The following is an 18,102-nucleotide window of genomic DNA, read 5'->3' as shown; positions in this document are numbered from 1 at the left end:
CCTTCCCAGCCCAGGGGACCTGATCCTGTCACAGCTGTGTGGCTGTGTCACTGCTCACACGTGCGCTGAGTTTGGGGGGACTTTGCCACGTGTTGGCCCGTGGGGGCGGACGAGAGCCAGGACCCCCCCGCAGGGGCGGCTGCCAGGGCCTTTCCCGGCAGCTGAAAGGGGCTTTGTGCGGGGCCGGCACAGCCGCGGTGGCTTCGTGCCGGGGTGGCTTTGTGCCGGGGCACCGCGCTGCCGGGAAAGGCTGGGGACAGATCCAGGGGTGGTGACAGTCATGGGCACGGGGCCACCACCAGCCCTGTCCCCTCCAGGCCACGGTGTCACAGCCACTAAACGGGGGCACGGCCAGGCTTTGGGGACACCCCAGACAGGGGTGTTCTGGGGACATAAAGCTCGGTGACACTGGGTTGGGTGCCCCAAGAGTCTGCTGGGACAAAACCAGGGGACAGGGGGTCCCTGGGGTGCTGGTGGGGACACTATGGGGACAGGGACAGGCCTCACAAGCTGGCAGCTAGATGGCAGCCGATGGCCGGGAAAGGCTTGCTCAGGGACAGGGACACAACCAGACCCCACTGGACCACGGCCACCATCAACAGGTGGCCAAGGAGGGTTGTGGTGACAGTATTGTCCCCAAGGGCACAACCTGTGGGGACTCAGAGCCCCTGTAGGTCACAGTGGTGGGACTGGTGGCTCAGGGACAGCCTCTTGCTGCCACATCCCCCTTTAATTTCCAGAAGCTCCTTGTCCCCTGCCAGCCCTGTCCCCCCAGCTGTCCTGGGACAGTGTCACCAGCAGCAAGCAGCAGTTTTGCCCACAGAAACACTGGGTTTTGGGGCACCTCTGTAGCCCTTATATGATGCTTGGTGTCCCCAGCCCACCAGAACAGTGACATCCCTGGGGACAGGAGCTGTGTGACAGCCCAGGGTGACAGGGGACCTCCCTCCCTATAGATGCTCTAAAGTCCCCTGGAGGATGCAGCCCTTACTGGGTGCAGGGGACAAAGTGGGACATGGGGACTGCAGGAGCCCCCGCGCCGCTCCCCAGAGATTTCATTCCTCCAGCTCCCACGCAGCGGCTCAGAGGGGACAGAGCTGTCACTCTGGCTCTGGGCTCCCCTCATCCTCCTCCTCCTTCCCGACCCCCCTTAATGAGCCAAACTAAGCAGGAGCAGCCTGGAAGTTTTAATTAGAAGCTTCCAGCCTCCAAGAAGACAAAGGCGAGATGTGGCGCTGCCAGGCGGGAAAAGTGGGGCAGGAGGAGCTGGTGACCCCAGTCCCAGGGGACAGCAGCGCCCAGAGCGGGGTCACCCCCACCTCCTGCTCCTGCCACACTTTGTGACTTCAGGGGGGGCTGCGGGGGGCTGGTACAGATGTGGCAGCGCCCAGATGTGCCCAGGGAGGGGAGCATGAGGGGGTTGGGATGCTCAGAGCTTCCTGCCCAGGATGGGGGGGTCACAGGCAGCTGCAGGGACCCCAGGGGGACAAGGAGATGGGGGGACATCCATCACCCTCACCCTGGGATCTCACCCAAGCAAAGGGGGCAGAAGGCACCAAAGGGCCCCAGTGATGCTGGGAGATGGGGGGTGAAGAGGGGGGACTAGGATTGAGCCCCCCCCAGGAGCAAAGGCCTTTCCAGGCCCGCTCAGGCAGGAGCTGCTGCGCAAGCCCAGCTCCTGCGCGAGGGGGAGGCGAGAAGAACCAGCCACGCGTCTCCCCTCTGGTTGGAAACGAAAGGATTTATTAAAAGCACATGTTATTTCTTAGCATAACCCATCTGTTAGAACTCGACACCCGGCGCTGATTCGAGAGGGGCTGAGAGGGAACAGCAACAACCCATCTGCTGCAAAAATAACACAGGGCTGCGCCGGGGGGGCGGGAAAAATAACAACAGGGGAATGAGTGGGGACACAGGGTGACTTCGGGGTTGAACAACAGTTTGAGAAGAACGTTGTAGGGCTGCAGGAAGGAGGGGATGGGGGTTCCCAAAAAAAGGAAGAAGTTTGGAATGTGGGTTTGGACCTGGGGAGGATCCTGGACGGTGGAGCCATCAGCATAAGAGCTTCCTCGGCTGGGGGGTGCGAGTGCGGGGGACCCTGGCAGAGGCCACCGGGTCTTTGGTGCTCCTGGTCTTGCCTTTGCGGGGCAGAGTGGCCAGAGGATGAGCTGGGGAGGGAAAGAGAAAGAAATGAAGCAGCTCCAGAGGCAAAGCAGCAAAGTCAGGTCCCCCAACACCCCCTCCTGCCTCCCCTGCCCTGCCCCGAGGATGTGGGTGCAGCGAACCCCAAACAGCACCTTCCACCAGCACTTCCCGTCTCAGTTGCAGGTATTTGACCCCCTGACGTGGGACGGGGCTGGTACAGCACCAGTTTGGTGCCTGTCCCGAGGCAGGGAGCCCCCGGAGCCCGGTGTGCTGGGGGATCCCCAGTTTGGGGGTGTGTGGCTCACCTGGGATGCGAGATGGCTGCGCACATCTCCGGCGTGCGCTCGGGAGATTGGTGATGTGGCTCTGGAGCGCCCCCAGAGAGGGGGGAGCAGTGCTGGGAAGAAGAAAAAGGGCCATTTGAAACCCCTGAGGTCCCCAGCCTTCCCCGGATGGCAGGGGCAGGGATGGGGAGCGCTCTGGGGACAGGGTGCTGGCACTGTCTCACCTCTCCACTCGCCTCCGCTTCTGCGCAGGGGCTTTGGGGACCGAGGAGGGTTTGGGGATGGATGAAGCCTTCACGCTGCGCGCTGGGATGCAGGTTCTGCAGGCAGGAGAAAAGTGTTAGTGCCAGGCCAGAGCCTGAGCACCCCCTCCATGGGGCTGGGAAACAGCTGTGCTGACACCGTCACCCCACAGGGACCAGCCACAGGAAGTCTGCTTGTTTTTTTCGGGGAAAACACAAAAGACTCAAACAGGAGTAAAGCCTGAGGAGGTGGCTGCAACCCGGGTGCTGCTGCTCCCTAAGGTGGCCAGGGTCTTCCCCTCTGCCTCAGTTTCCCCAGTTACCCTCTATAGGAACTATTTCCTACAGCGAGAGGAGAAGGGGAGACCCAAGGGTGTCCTGCACTACAGGGATGGTCACAAAAATTCACGCAGCTCTGTAAAAGCCAGAGCCTTTTGGAAGCACCAGCAATAAAATTAAAGAAACCATGTCAATCCCCTCCGCTGCGCAGTTCCAGCCCTTGCTCCAGCCTCTCTGGGACAAGGTGATGTCCCCAATGTCCCCTTCGTCCCCCTCAGCGATCCAGTGGCTGTCTAGAGGATGCTCCTCCGTGTCCAAAAGGAAAAGGAGATGTTCTCAGAATGCTTTTTGTGTCTTTGTGAGCACTTCACAGCCCAGCTCAGCCCGCTGGCTGCAGCAACCCAGAAATGATTCACCCAGCCAGAGCGTGAGGGGGGTTCCCCACAACCGGGGGTACCCCAGGCAGGGCCACACTCACCTGGGCACGAAGGGACCATCCTGCTTGTTGAGGAGGCTCTGGACATTCTCCCAGATGGAGATCTCGGGGCCACTGAAGGCAGCCGGGTCGGCCGCACCAGGTGAGCCGCTGTACTCACCGACATCAAACGTCACGTTGAGTTTGTGGGCAGGTGCAGCAGGCGCAGTGCAGCAGTTCTGGGCAGCCGACACCGCCAGGGGCACGCGGCTTTTGGGGACTGTCAGCGGACAGATTTTGGGGGTGCAATACAATGGCAGTGGGGAGACAAGGGGCACCTGGGCTGCTGCTGCCAGACAGGGGCTGCCAGGGCTCAGCATCACCCCAAGAGTCTCTGCTGCGCTCCCGCTGCTCCGCTGGCGTTTCACCCGCCTTTTGAGGCTGCGAGGAGTTTCCACTTGGAAAGTGCTGTTCAATGCGGGGCTGTGCATCTCGGCACTGCACATCTCAGCACTGCTCATCTCAGCACTGCTCAACGTGGCACTGTGCATTTCAGCGTTGTGCATCACAGCGTCGTTCGTAGCACCGCGCATCTCGGTACTGTTCATAGCACTGTGCATTTCAGCGCTGTGCATAGCGCCATGCATCTCGGCACTGCGCATAGCACTGCGCATCCCAGCGCCGCTCACGGTGCTGTGCATTTCAGCATTGCTCCTCTCGGCACTGTGCATTCCGGCGCTGTGCATTTTGGCACTGCTCAACACAGAGTCGTGCATCTCAGCACTCGTCACAGCACTGTGCATCTCGGCACTGTTCCTCTTAGCACTGTGCATTTCAGTGCTGCTCAACACAGAGCTGTGCATCTCAGCACTGTTCCTCTTGGCACTGTGCATTGCAGCGCTGTTTCTCCCAGTGTTCCTCCTCTTCCGAATTGGGCTGGGAGCCGTCGGCACAGGGCTGGCGAGCGGGGAGAGCTGCTGCAGGCATTGCAGGGCGACGCTGGTCGCAGGGGCATTGGGCACAGCGACAGGCGCCTCTGCTAAAGAAGCAAAGAAACAGAGTCACCTTCTCCCTGTCTGCAGGTCCTAGGCTCCCCCAAACCCCAGGGTGCCCCCCTCTGCCCCCATCACAGCCACAGCAGCCATTTGCCAGTGGCTGTTTCCATCAAACCACTTTAAACTGCCAGCACAAATAATCCTGTGCTTTGCCCGCCTAAAGGCACCAGCCCGGTCCCACAGCAAGCACCCTGTGGCAACACCAGGTCTGTCCCTGGAAAATGGGACCTGCAGAGCCCACAGCTTCGCTGCCAGGTTTGTGTACTGAGGATGAGCTCAGCCCCAGGCAGGCGCAGGCTGACAGCTGGGAGGCTACAGCCGGGCTGATTTGGGCAACTGTACCATGGAGGAGTAAACAAGACAAGGAAAAATGAGGATCAGAAGTGCTACTTCGGTCTCCTGGAGCAGGAGTGTGCAAGTCAGCTCAAATACACACTGAGCTCTCCGGGGACAAGGGCTGCTCACGGCTCCTGCCATGCCCCAGGCTGCTGGAATCGCTCTACAAAGTGAGGCTGGAGCTGCTCTCAGCACAACCCACTGGGCACCACACCAGGAGAAACTCATCTCTGCCTCGTGCCTATGGCTGGGAACTGTGACCCCCACCACTGGCTCCTCCAGTGCATTCTGAGACAAAGGAGAGGGGACAAATCCAACCCCAGGTCCTCACCGTCACAGCCTGGGGCAGCACTGGCCCCAGTGACATCCGCAGCTCTGCTCGGGGACGAGGTTTGCTCCAGGGTCACACCGGTGCCCTGACGGACCAGGCGCTCCAGCTCCTCGAATTCAGACACCATGTCAGGAGTGAGGAGGTTGGCGTCCCGCAGGAGGGAGTACTGCTTGCGGGCCACGCTCAGGATGGCGGCTATGAGCCTGGGACAGACAGACACAAGAACCACTTAGATGGGAGACTGAGCCAGTGTCACCAGTAACAGATGCTCAGCAGCACCAGCATCACCTCTGAGGCACCTCCTCCAGTGGGGCAGACCCTGGTGGCAGAGTTTTGGGGGAAGAGGGGCAAACTTTGGAGCTGCGAGATGCTCAGGTTGTAAATCTCTTACTGGAGAACTTGATCTGCGAGTTGTATGTTGATCCCAAGGGATCAAACAGCCTCCACAGACTTTTTGCCAGGTTTCAGACACTCGTTAGCCTGGCTGGAGGCAGATGTCAAGGCACACAGAGGCCGGCCTCCCGCAGAGACTGTTCTGAAGAGGCTTGTTCTGCTGAGGTGACTGCAGCAGATGGAGCCACGGGAGCCCTGCCAGGAGCCGTGGCAGGAGCAAAGACTTCACAGAGGTAATTTCAGGACTAACAACACGCACTTAAGGCTCACACGGATGCTGTGCCTGGAAACCTTCATCACTGGCGTTTCCAGGATGGATTATCCCACGGGATTAGATCCCCAGGAGCCAAATTCCTCATTTTACAGGGCAGGCAGTGATCTGCCAGCAGAGACCCAGCCCCACATCCATCCAGACCACCCCTAGGATGGCTACACACAACAGGAACAGGGACAACCCGACCTCCATGGGCAGACAGGAGAACATGGCACGCAAGGACAGCACAGGGACACTCACTTCTCTGTCCGGCTGCCAGATAAACCCTGGAGAAAGCAGCTCGGTTCCTTCTTTTCCAGCTGGTGGGTGGCTCTGGCCCTGCTGTGCAGCATTTCCTCTGGGACCTGAAGCAATCAGTCAAAAATCCTTATTGACCTCACTCAGGATTAACCCGTATTGGAGTTGTTTGGCCCCCAAACTCCCTGTGAGCTGGGAAGTTAAAGGGTTTCGCTGGCAATCCACAGCCCAGAACACAATAACCCCACGGACCAGCTGAGCTCATACCCCCTCCCAGTGTGTCCCACACGGGTATTTGAGCGCCACTCCTCATGCCAAGCCCCCCGTGCTGCCCACTGCTCTCTCACCTCCTCTGGCTCCAGCTGCAGCTGGACAGGCCACCCAGCTCCCAGCTCCTGCTGCTCGCTGTCACCACCCAGGGCTGAGTGTGGCTTTGGGACAGATTCCTCCAACCTACAGGAGCCAGAGAATCATGGAATCATTTTGGTTGGAAAAGCCCCTCAAGATCATAGAGTTCAACCATTCCCCCACCCCTGGCACCACCCCATGTCCCTGAGATCCTCATTTCTGCATCTGTTCAACCCCTCTAGGGATGGTGACTCCACCACTGCCCTGGGTAGCCTGTTCCAACAAAGTCTCGTCCCAACAAAGGGACGAGAAGAAGCAATCGAGGCACAGAAGATCCTCTGGGGAAGCCACTGTGTTAGTGAAGCAGTTTTGGGATGGATCAAAGAAGACTTGACCTTTGCAACCCTTGGTGCTTGCACGCTGCGGTCCATCAGGCTCATAACTACACCTCACCACCGCTCAGATGATGCTGCACACCCGCAGAGTGGCTCAGCCACTTTCTGACAGACACTTGGGCTCTGAGCAGCACTAAAACCTCACAGACACCTTGACATGGGGACACCAGGAGGTGACACCAACCTCTGTCCCTCCTCCCCATCAGCCTCACCTGTGCAGTCCCACTGGGCTCACACCAAGGGGAGCCACCAGTGTCGAGTTTTTGGCCTCTTGGGCAGCGTCCTCGTAGGCACGGAGCTTTGCCCGCAGATCTGCCACCTGCGAGAGAGGATCATCCATTGCTCAGAGGGTTCCATGACCCCCAGCAGCTTGGAGCTCCATGTCCCAAGGAAACCACAGCTAAAGCCAGAGCCATGCACTCCTGGCCAGCATCTCACCTCTGCTTGCAGCTGCTCGCAGACCACGGCGTATTTGCTAATGTGGCAGTCAACACTGAGCACGTTGCTCTTCAGCTGCAGAGACAGAGACAGGTTACAGCAGTGCTGGAGCAGCACATTCCCCTCTCCCAATGCTGGAGCAGCTGCTCAGCCTCCTCCAGGGTTCCCAGGAGCCCCAGGGAACACGGTCTGCACTCAGGGACCTGCTGCTACATTTACAACCCTTCCTGGGCTCTGGGCTGGGGGACTTTAGGAAAGTCCAGGCAGAGTATATCAGCAGTTTCACCAGCTGCTTTCTGCCCAAACCAGCATCCCCAGGGCTGGAAAACTTGAGCTGGAGAAGGGAAGGACCGACTAACCCACGCCAGGCTCCTTCCCACCCATCCCTAGCAGCTCCCAAACACCCAACAGCTTCTCACCGACAGCTTGATCTCCTTGGCACGGCTGGCATACTTGAGCGTGTTGTAGGTGTCCTCATAGGCCAGTGCGGAGTGGCTCACGGCAGCAATCATGACGGTGCGGCAGTTGCCGCCAATGGAGTCCTTCAGCAGGCGCGTGAGCTTGCTGTCCCGGTATGGGATGTGGGTTTTCTTGCTCTGTAACGAGAGATCAAGGGTCTGCTCAGCTTTTGGGTGCTCAGGCTCTGAATCCTGTGTTGCAAGGGGATGGCCATGCTCATCCCGTGGCACTTCTTGGAGCCCAGTGTGGCCACACGAACAGCGTTACCTTGGTGTCAGCCAGCGCGTTGATGACATTGATGAGGGCCAGCAGCGAACGGTTGATGTTGGCGCCTTCACGGAGCCGCTCTCCCTTGGCGTTGGTGACCGAAGCTCGCTCCGAGCCTGCCAGGTCAATCAAACTCATCTTGGACACTTGCAGATCCCGAGTGAGGCCACCGATGCGATCCTGCTGCTTCACGCAGATCTGCGAGGACAGAGATCATAGAATCGTTTTGGTTGGAAAAGACCCTCAAGATCATCAGGTCCAAGTGTTACCCCACCCCTGGCACTGCCCCATGTCCTGAGAACCTCATGTCCGTCTGTCCAACCCTCCAGGGATGGTGACTCCAGCACTGCCCTGGGCAGCCTGTTCCAATGCCCCACAGCCCTTTGGGGAAGAAATTGTTCCCAGATCCAACCTCAACCCCCCCGGCGCAACTTGAGGCTGTTTCCTCTGCTCCTGGCGCTTGTTCCTGGGGAGCAGAGCCCGACCCCCCTGGCTCCAAGCTCCTTTCAGGCGGTTCTGAGAGCAGAAGGTCTCCAGCTGAACCCCCCAGGTCCCTGGGATAAGGTTGTGGCTCCACAAGACACAGGGGGTTGTTGGTTGGATCCAGCATCTCCAGTTCCAGTGTTTATAAAGGAAGCTGAAGTGGATTACAGAGGCCACGAGGTCGAGCAGAGGGAAGAGAGGAGCTCAACACACCAAGACACAAGTGAAACACTTGTTGATGACACAAGGAGCAAAGCCACAGAAAGATCTCACAGGGAGTGACAGAGCTACAGAAAATCAGCATCTCCTGTGCTTGCTGAGCAAGAGGGTTCAGCTGGTCGGGTCTCCCAGGGACAACATGGCAACCCAGAGCCCAGTGTGACCCAGGAGGTGCACACACACAGCGCAGCCCCAGCCCTGACTCCAGCTGGGGATTTTACCAGCAAACTCAGACACAACCTGGGGGCAGCATCCAGCTGGGGTTTTGGTGCCAATCCCAGCTCCCAGCTGGCACAGGGACACAGCCATGAGACTCACCTGGCTGCATCACCCAAAACTTCCCATCTGCATCCCTAAACATCTCCTAGGAGAAACAAACACATCCCCCAGAACCCCCTAAACCCCCTCAGCCCCCCAGAGTTCCCCTGCACAGTCTGGAGGTGCCACAGAGATGCCGGAAACTGGTCCCACGTCCTCCCCAGGCTGCAGTTTGGCTGTTGAGAGGCAGAGGCAGCAGCAGGAAGGGCAGATTTCCAGCACGACTAATGGATTCAGGCAGGCAGGGATCCAGCACCCACCGAGCGGCCCAGCTGGGAAAGTGTCCAGACACCTGGATTTCCCCCTGCGCGCAGCAGCTGGCACGGCACCAGCTTCAGACCCAGACAACAGTCAGAGCCCCGTGTCTCCCCATGCAGCCGTGACGGCCCTGCTGATTTGGGGAAGGGCCTGGCTGGAATGGAAATCAGCTGGTGGGTGTGTGTAGGACAGTGCTGAGACACCGGGGGACAATTTACGGACCCCTAGGGAGTGTAATTTCTGTCTCAGTGCCAAGGGGACACGATGTAGGATGCTGCTCGCAACACGAGGGGTGGCACAAGCAGAAGCCAGTGAGGATCATCACCTTTTGCTCTGGGTCAGGTTTTGGGTACAGCTCCCACAAGTCAACTCAACGAGAGTCAAAAGCACAAGGTGAAATTTCAGCTCTTGAGAGACATAGCAGCAGGCTGGGAGCAGGGGGATGTCCAGGAGATGTGGCCCCCAGTATGACCAGTACGTGCTGCCCCACTGCAGCACATGGCCTGCCCAGCCCCGTATCTCTCTGTTCAGAGCAACAACCACTCCAGTTGTCCCTGTGTCACCCCAAGAGCATCCGCAGGAACCCCGTGACACTGGTCCTGACACAGGCCGGCTCCCCAGCCCCTTTCCAGGTCAGCTCCTGAGCAAAACCACAACCAGCGGCCTCACCTGGAACACTGCGTGAGAGCGGGAGGAGGTGGCATTGGCATCTGTGGGATGCTGCGTGCGGTTCCTGTTTCCTTTAGCCAACATCTCCAGGAGGTGTTTGGCAGAGCTGGGCTGGGGGAGACGGAGCAGAGAGGAGGTGTCAGCATGTCCTGCACGCAGGCACCGAGACCACCCGACAGCGAGCGGCCACGGCAGCTCAGGCCGGGAGATCCCGCAGCTCTGGGGGCTCGTTTCAGCTTGGGGTCACGTTTGCTGCCAGTCAGGGGACACACAGACAGTACCTCTGTGTCCTCACACCCCACCATGTCCCCAGGACACAGGTCAGCTTCCAGACCTGGTGTGGGTGCAGCGTTGCCCAGAGCTTGTGCCTGTTTTTACACCCACCTGGTGGAAGGAGAGGCCCTGAACAATGACCCCTTTGTCAGGGTCTTCTCTGATGTTGAGTGGCCCCTTGGGCTCCAGCAGGTCGTATATCTGCTCATTATACACCTAGAACAGGGAACACAATGTGAGGCTGAGGTTTAGTTTTGCAGCAGCTTTGGACCCAAGGTCACACACAACCTGGTGTCACCCCCAGCACCACCTCTGGGACCTCTTCCCAGAGTCACACTGGGAGCAGGGAGGTGCTTTAAATGCAGAGGATGGATCAGAAGGATCACCAGCAGGTCATAGAACTACAGAATAATTTGGGTTGGAAAAGACCCTCAAGACCATCGAGTCCAACCATTCCCCCACCCCCGGCACTACCCCATGTCCCTGAGAACCTCATCTCCACATCTGTTCAACCCCCCCAGGGATGGTGACTCCAGCACTACCCTGGGCAGCCTGTTCCAGTGCCCAACAGCCCTTTGGCGAAGAAATTGTTTCCAAGATCCAACCACGACCTGGCAGCACAGCAGGTACCCCAAGTATGGCACTATGGGGTTCGGATCAACTCCAAACCTTAGTGACGGTGACCTGGAGGTGGGAGGGGACATGGTTCAGGCACAACGTACCTCCTGGTAGGAAACAAGAACCTCGCAGCTCTTCTCTTTCCTGGCCTCGATCTTTTCATATAGGCCCACCATGGTGAGGTACATTATGCCGGGGCTGCTCTCAGACCCCACCATGGTATAGGTTTTTCCTGCTCCAGTTGCGCCGTAGGCAAACACTGGAAGCAGAAAGGGTGGAGGGTTGAAACAATTGTTAATTAACGGAAGCAGCATAATGCAGTTCTTCATGGGAGAGGAGATCTGGCAGCAACCCCTGGGGCAGGGGTTGCTCACGCACTTTGCAGAGATGAGATAAAGCTAATTACCCTCCATCCTAGCCATACTGTCCTTCAGTGCAATTTTTTTTCCTCATTTCAGTCTCTCTAATTTAGAAGAGACAGAACGAGTCCACAAACCACCACCTGCTCAGATGCTCAAGTCACCCCGAACCTTCCCTGTAATGAGCCAAGCAGTCCCATTCCCCCTTCTCTCACCAGGTTTTTCTTCTTCCACACCTTGTAATTCATCTCATTTTCCTCCCATCTTTCAACACCCTCTTTGAGCATCACCATCAGAGCAGGACACACTAATCCACAGAGCCTCAGCCCATCTCCCCATCAGCAGCACCCAGCGCTTCACAACTCTCTCATTTGAGGCTCCTGAAATTATTTTATGCAGATAGAGACACGAGACATGCCTGCCAGGTGGGCACGGTGACAGAGCAGCCTTCAACGGCTCGCAGAGTGTGCGGAGAGCCAGGAATAGCATCCTGCGATCCCAGTGCCCGGCCCATGATGATACAGGAGAGCAGTCGTCTCCTGCTCGCTGCCTCGTGCAGCTGATGTGCTCATTAAGCCGCTCAGCTGCTGACAGCCTGTGAACAGCACGAGGGGGTGCGGCGGCGGGCGAGGAGCTTCCAGACCCGGTTTTACAGCACAGCAGCCCCCAAAACACCTCAAGATGTGTCTGCTTCACCCCAAATACTAATCCAAAACACAGCATCCTCCTTAGGCTTTTCCCATCACCACAAATTGGGCTGGTGAAACCAAGGTGCTCTTGTGCCATGGATCCACCTGATTCCTTCCCATCCTTCCCACCCCAGAAGAGTGGAGAACAAGCGACCCTTGTCCCCTGAAATGCCAGGAAAGTGCCTGCCCAGTCCCATTTTCTACCCCAACAGCCACCTCCACCCTCTGCATCACATCTCCCAAAGCACCAAGTGCTGTTGCAGCCCCAGCTATAGCAGAACCACAGAACAGCCCAGGTTGGAAGGACCTGCAGGGACCATCCAGTCCCAGCTCTCCTGGAAAAGGGAACTCAGAGGAGATTGTCTCATCCAGCGGTGCCTTGAACACCTCCAGCTGTGGGGACTCTGTCACATGCCCAAGGAGGTTGTTCCAGTGAACATTCTCACCGTCAAAAGTTACTTTTTTATATTGAGATGAGACTTCTCCTGGTGCAACACATGTCTGTTGCCCCTTGTCTTCTGCTTGTGACAAGAGAGGCTCCTTCCGCTCTGTAGCTGCTAAGTGCTCATAAACTGAGGTTTCCCCCAAGTCGTCCCCAGAGAGAAGAGCCCCAAGACCTCCAGCCTTTCCTCCCAGGGCAGGTTCTCCAGCCCTTGCATCCTCAGGACCCTCCCCGCCCTGCTCTCATACTTCTCGAGTTGTGGGGGCTGAAGCTGGACAAGCAGTGGCTGGGATAACAGCATCTCAGCTAGAACAGTCACTGGATGCAGCCCAAGAAGATGCAGCCGCCGCTGCTGCTGCAGCACCTCGCTGATCCCAGTCAGCTCCAGCATCCCCAGCTCCCTCCCAGTAAATCTGCTCCCCCATCATGCAGATCCCGGCCTGTACGGGGTGCTGGGTTATCTCACCCCAGCCACAGAACTTTGCAGTCCAGTGTTAAGCCTCACACTCTTCTTCCTCACAGGCTCTTTCAGCCCAGCCATCTCTCTCCCCACCTGCTCCTCAAACCCTCTGCCCACCCTCCCCTCCCCTCCCCCCAGGATGCTGCATCCAGCTCAGGGGTCCCCAGTACAAGACAGACAGGGACCTGTCAGAGGGGATCCCAAAAATGATCCAAGGCTGGAATAGCTCTGCTGGGAGGACAGGCTGAGAGAGTTGGGAAAATATAAGGTCCAGGGAGACCTTATTGCATCCTTCCAATGTATATAAATGGGGCTTATGAGAAAGTAATTTTTTACCAGGGCCTGTGGTGGCAGGACAAGGGACAACTGTTTTAAACTGACAGAGGACAGATTTAGATTGGACATTGGAAAGAGATGTGTTAGCCTGAGGGTGGTGAGAGCCTGGCCTGGTTGGCCAGAGAGGTGGTAGATGAACCATCCCTGGAGACATTCCAGGCCAGGCTGGATGGGGCTCTGAGCAACCTGAGCCGGTGAAGATGTCCCTGCTCATGGCAGGGGGGGCACTGGATGGGCTCTGAAGGTCCCTCCAACCCAAGCCATCTGTGATTCTACAAGAGCACCACGTTTCACTTCCCCTAATTCACCTGCTGAGATGACAGTCCCATGTCAGGAATGTCCCCATTCTGACCACACTTGCAATCATGCCAGCTTGGTGCCACCAACAACTTTAAGGTTCTATGTTTATAGAATTGCAGATTCATTTTGGTTGGAAAAGACTCTCAAGATCGAGTCTAACCAATCCCCCAGCCTGGCACTGCCCCATGTCCCTGAGAACCTCATCTCTGCATCTGTCTAAGCCTCCAGGGATGGTGACTCCAGCACTGACCTGGGCAGCCTGTTCCAATATGTAAATCTACAGCTATAGGAGTGGATGGGGCAGGAGCTCCTGCAACGACCAACGGTGTTTCTTACCGGAGCAGTTGTAACCACTGAGTACGGTGTCCAGCAGCCCGCGAGTGGTGTGCTGAAACACCTCGTCCTGTGTGGCCCCCTCCCCAAACACCCGGTCAAAGACAAACTTAATGTCTTTGCCTGGGTGTTTGGGCACGCGGGTGGTCATCACGCTGCCAGGGGGGCCACTGGGCACGTCGGGGTTGAAGACAATCAGGTTGTCATCCACAACATGCAGGACGGGGTGCGCGGCCCGCTCCCGCTCACAGGGGGCGGGGGGCCGCACGCGGACCACTACGGACACCGTTCCCTCCTCTGGAGGGGAGCCCAGGGCCATGGTGGAAGGAGATACTGGCACACAGCACTGCCTGGAGAACACCACTCTTGCCTCGAACGTCCAGGAAACCTCACGCACTCTGGGCAGAGAAAATGGGTCAGCTGGGCGGTGAAGCAGTGGAGGGGTAGCCTGAGGCTTTGTAAGGCCCCCCACCCCAACACCCACTCGGTCCCTACAGCTGCCCTTATAACCCACATGGCACTGGGACCCCCTTCAGGCCCCCACAACACACCCAGTGACCCTACAAACCCCTACAGGGCCCCCCCCAACGACCCCACACCCCACTTTAGGACTCCCCAATGATCCCACACCCCCCTTCAGGCGTCCCCATGGAACCCACATCCCCCCTGGGCCCATGCACAACAACCCCATGCCCTGCTTCAGGACCCCTCAACGACCCCACAACCGCCTTTGGACGCCCCCCACCACCCTACATCCCCCTTCAGGCCCCCGTAGCTGCCCCTTCAGTCCTGCCCCCGCCTTAAAACCACTATAACCCTCTCCTCCTCACAGCCCAACTCAACCCACTCAGGCCCCTATAGACATCCTTCACCCCTAACTCCCTCCGTCAGGCCGTTACAGTCCCCTCACACCCACACCCCCCTTCAGCCCCTATAGCCGTCACGCCCTCCCGCCCTTTTCCAACCCCTCGGGCCCCCAAACCCCTTCCAGGGCCACCATCCCGCCCCGCCCAGGGCCGGTCCAACAGCCCCAGACCACCACAGCCCCTCTTCCCGAACACTGCTCCACTCCGCCAGCCCCTGCAGAGAATGCCCACTCCCTGCCCACACCCCAGAGCCCCCGCAGCCCCATCCCAATCCCCACTGCCGCCCCCAAATCGGCCACAGGGCCCGCCCGGAAACGCCACCGCCACTCACCAGCCGCAACCACCGCCCGACCTTTCAAACGGCCGACAGGTCCCGCCCTCCGCCCCGATTGGTCGTTCCTCCCAGCTCCCCCTCCCATTGGCTGCCCCGCCCGCCCTCGGCGCGAGCCCCGCCCGCCCTCGGCGCGAGCCCCGCCCGCCCTCGGCGCGAGCCCCGCCCGCCCTCGGCGCGAGCCCCGCCCGCCCTCGGCGCGAGCCCCGCCCGCCCTCGGCGCGAGCCCCGCCCGCCCTCGGCGCGAGCCCCGCCCGCCCTCGGCGCGAGCCCCGCCCGCCCTCGGCGCGAGCCCCGCCCGCCCCGCGCGGTGCCCCCGGCAGTCCCGCCGTGCTGCGCTGCCGCCATCTTGCCCCGCTGCCCCATCCCCATGTCCCCGAGGGGACACCCCCACCCACCTGCGCTCTGGGGACAGGGACATGGCCGTGGTGGCACCCCCAGCGTCCCCACTGCAGGTGGCGGAGGGGACAGGGGACAGCACCTGGCTCGGTGCTGAGGGGACACGGCGGAGGACGGTGCCCACAGCACCGGGGGAGGCACGAGCAGAAGCGGGTGATGATCATTCCCCTGCGCTCTGGGTCAGGTTTGGGTACAGCTCCCACAAGCCAAGTCAACAAGAGTCAAAAGCACAAAGTGAAATTTCAGCTCCTGAGAGACATAGCAGCAGGCTGGGAGCAGGGGGACGTCCGGGAGATGTGGCCACCGGTATGACCAGTACGTGCTGCCCCACTGCAGCACATGGCCTGCCCAGCCCCGTATCTCTCTGTTCGGAGCAACAACCACTCCACTTGTCCCTGTGTCACCGCAGCAGCAGCCGCAGGAACCCTGTGATGCTGGTCCCGGCATGAGGTGGCTCCCCAGCCCCTTTCCAGCTCAGCTCCCAAGCGAAAACACGTCCAGCGCCTCACCTGGAACACGGCGTGGGAGCGGGAGGAGGTGGCATTGGCATCCGTGGGGTGCTGCGTGCGGTTCTTGTTCCCCCTGGCCAACATCTCCAGGAGGTGTTTGGCAGAGCTGGGCTCGGGGAGATGGAGCAGAGAGGAGGTGTCAGCATGTCCTGCACGCAGGCACCGAGACAACTCGACAGCGAGCGGCCACGGCAGCTCAGGCCGGGAGATCCCGCAGATCTGGGGCTTGTTTCAGCTTGGGGTCACATTTGCTGCCAGTCAGGGGACACACAGACAGTACCTCTGTGTCCTCACACCCCACCCCGTGTCCTCACACCCCCCCGTGTCCCCAGGACACAGATCCGCTTCCAGACCTGGTGTGGGTGCAGCGTTGCCCAGAGCTTGTGCCCGTTTTCACATCCACCTGGCAGAAGGAGAGACCCTGAATGACGACCCCTTTGTCAGGCTCTTCCCAGATGTTCAGCGGCCCCTTGGGCTCCAGCAGGTCATGGATCTGCTCGTTGTGCACTTGGAGCAGGGAACACAATGTGAGGCTCTCACAACGGATGTGCTCGATAAGCTGCTCGGCTGCTGACAAAGAACGGCTCGAGGGGCTGCGGCGGCGGGCGAGGAGCGTCAGACCCTGCGAGGAGCTTCAGACCCTGCGTGGAGCTTCAGACCCTGCGTGGAGCTTCAGACCCAGCGAGGAGCTTCAGACCCTGCGAGGAGCTTCAGACCCAGAGAGGAGCTTCAGACCCTGCGAGGAGCTTCAGACCCTGCGAGGAGCGTCAGACCCTGCGAGGAGCTTCAGACCCTGCGAGGAGCGTCAGACCCTGCGAGGAGCTTCAGACCCTGCGAGGAGCGTCAGACCCTGCGAGGAGCTTCAGACCCTGCAAGGAGCTTCAGACCCTGCGAGGAGCTTCAGACCCTGCGAGGAGTGTCAGACCCAGCGAGGAGCTTCAGACCCAGCGAGGAGCTTCAGACCCAGCGAGGAGCTTCAGACCCTGCGAGGAGCTTCAGACCCAGCGAGGAGCTTCCAGACCCGGCTTTACAGCACTGCCAGCCTGGGAGAGCTCGCAAGGGGCGCAGCAGCCCCCAAAACACCCCACAGCTATGGGAGTGGATGGGGCAGGAGCTCCTGCATGGACCCACGGTGTTTCTTACCGGAGCAGTTGTAGCCGCTGAGCACAGTGTCCAGCAGCCCAAGGGCTGTGTGGGAACAGCTCGTCCTGCGTGGCCCCCTCCCCAAACACCCGCTCAAACACAAACTTCATGTCCATGCCCGGGTGCTTGGGTGCGCGGGTGGGCAGCGCTGCCGGGGGCACTGGGCACCTCGGGGTCAAAGACGATCATGTTTCCATCCACGACGTGCAGGACGGGGTGTGCGGCCCGATCTCGGTCACAGGGGACAGGGGCCGCACGTGGTGCAGCACAGACACGGTGCCCTCGGGAGGGGAGCCCAGCGCCATGAGGGCGGGGGACACTGGGACTGGGGACGGTGCTGGCTGGAGGACACGGCTCTGGGCCCGAACGTGCGAGAAGAGCACGTGCAGAACACGGCTCTGGCCGCAGTGTCCAGAAAGCCTCCCGCGCGGTGCCCCGGCAGTTGTAGTCCCGCCTGCTGCGCTGCCGCCACCTTTCCCGCTGCCCCATCCCCATGGTGGCCGTGGGCACCGGGCCAGGGCGGCCCCTGAGGGCGGGAGAAGCGGCGGTTCCAGCGGTGTCTGCTGGAGAGGAACCAGCCAAGGGCCCGGGGGGGCTGAGGGGCCCGGAGTCCCCCCAGTGCCAGCCGGGGTGGGTGGCGGCAGCCACAGCAGCCTCAATGGCGGCCGTCTCCTCAGAGCTGGGGCTGACAGCCCCGCCAGCCGCGGCCAGAACGAGCCCCCGCTCCCCGGCGGCCGCCTCCTCCTCGTTAATTAGCGCTGAGGAACCAGCACTGAGGACCCGCCGGATGCTGGGGGTGGACACCTGCACCCTGTCCCCAGGGCCCCTCCCGTGTCCCCAGTGGCTCCCGCCCTCTGACCCCAGCGCAGCCACAGCAGTGGCCGGTGGCCGCGGGCACCCGCTGTCACCTCTAATTGGGCCACGTCCTGTCCGCGCCGAGGCAGCGGTGACGGGTGCGTGTGCCGGAGGGTCCCAGGGCCCCGCCTGGCCTGACCCCCTTGCGGTGGGGACGCTGTGTCCCCGAGGAGACACCCCCACCCACCTGTGCCCTGGGGACAGGGACACGGCCGTGGTGGCACCCCCAGTGTCCCCACTGTAGGTGGCGGAGGGGACAGGGGACCCCCTCCCTGCACCCCCTGGCTGGGCCGATGCGTGAAGCCACGCGGGGTGGGTTGTGGGGGTGGCTGGATGACCCTGTC

The 18,102-nt window shown here is 60.1% G+C and overlaps 1 protein-coding gene and 1 long non-coding RNA gene across 9 annotated transcripts in view; one reads left to right on the top strand and one right to left on the bottom strand.

The window, feature by feature from the left end:
* Positions 1-8,997, top strand: part of LOC135576164 (uncharacterized) — a 42,992-nt gene extending 33,995 nt beyond the window's left edge. The window contains exon 2 of the long non-coding RNA XR_010467804.1: positions 8,449-8,997. This is a non-coding gene — a long non-coding RNA (uncharacterized LOC135576164). The remainder of the gene's footprint in view (positions 1-8,448) is intronic.
* Positions 1,724-18,016, bottom strand: KIF18B (kinesin family member 18B). Of its 8 annotated transcripts, XM_065039832.1 has the most exons (17): positions 16,164-18,016; positions 15,761-15,871; positions 13,659-14,053; positions 10,841-10,995; positions 10,230-10,334; positions 9,846-9,956; positions 7,899-8,096; positions 7,592-7,768; positions 7,173-7,247; positions 6,947-7,053; positions 6,339-6,444; positions 5,995-6,098; positions 5,088-5,290; positions 3,429-4,404; positions 2,654-2,749; positions 2,451-2,542; positions 1,724-2,168 (listed from the first exon to the last, which is right to left on the bottom strand). In XM_065039832.1, the coding sequence occupies exons 2-17, from the start codon at positions 15,799-15,801 to the stop codon at positions 2,053-2,055; spliced, it is 3,057 nt and encodes a 1,018-aa protein (XP_064895904.1). In that variant the 5' UTR covers positions 15,802-15,871; positions 16,164-18,016; the 3' UTR covers positions 1,724-2,052. The 8 variants fall into 8 exon arrangements, with proteins under 8 accessions (XP_064895904.1, XP_064895909.1, XP_064895905.1 ...); XM_065039837.1 differs by lacking the exon at positions 13,659-14,053; XM_065039833.1 differs by lacking the exon at positions 16,164-18,016 and having other exon boundaries at positions 15,251-16,056.
* Positions 18,017-18,102: the final 86 nt, after the last annotated feature.

Source organism: Columba livia, chromosome 23 (assembly GCF_036013475.1).
Source record: "Columba livia isolate bColLiv1 breed racing homer chromosome 23, bColLiv1.pat.W.v2, whole genome shotgun sequence".
Classification (NCBI taxonomy): domain Eukaryota; kingdom Metazoa; phylum Chordata; class Aves; order Columbiformes; family Columbidae; genus Columba; species Columba livia.
This window is presented reverse-complemented; position numbering and strand designations above follow the sequence as displayed.

What these genes read in the sequence shown, in the direction of transcription:
- KIF18B (XM_065039830.1), bottom strand. Translation starts at nt 15,906, where the DNA reads ATGCTGACACCTCCTCTCTGCTCCATCTCCCCGAGCCCAGCTCTGCCA. An exon ending in TTCTTGTTTCCTACCAGGAG is followed by an intron (nt 10,335 to 10,840) that starts GTACGTTGTGCC and finishes TCCCTGTTCTAG; the next exon opens with GTGTATAATGAGCAGATATA. An exon ending in AGCCCAGTGGGACTGCACAG is followed by an intron (nt 6,445 to 6,946) that starts GTGAGGCTGATG and finishes TGGCTCCTGTAG; the next exon opens with GTTGGAGGAATCTGTCCCAA.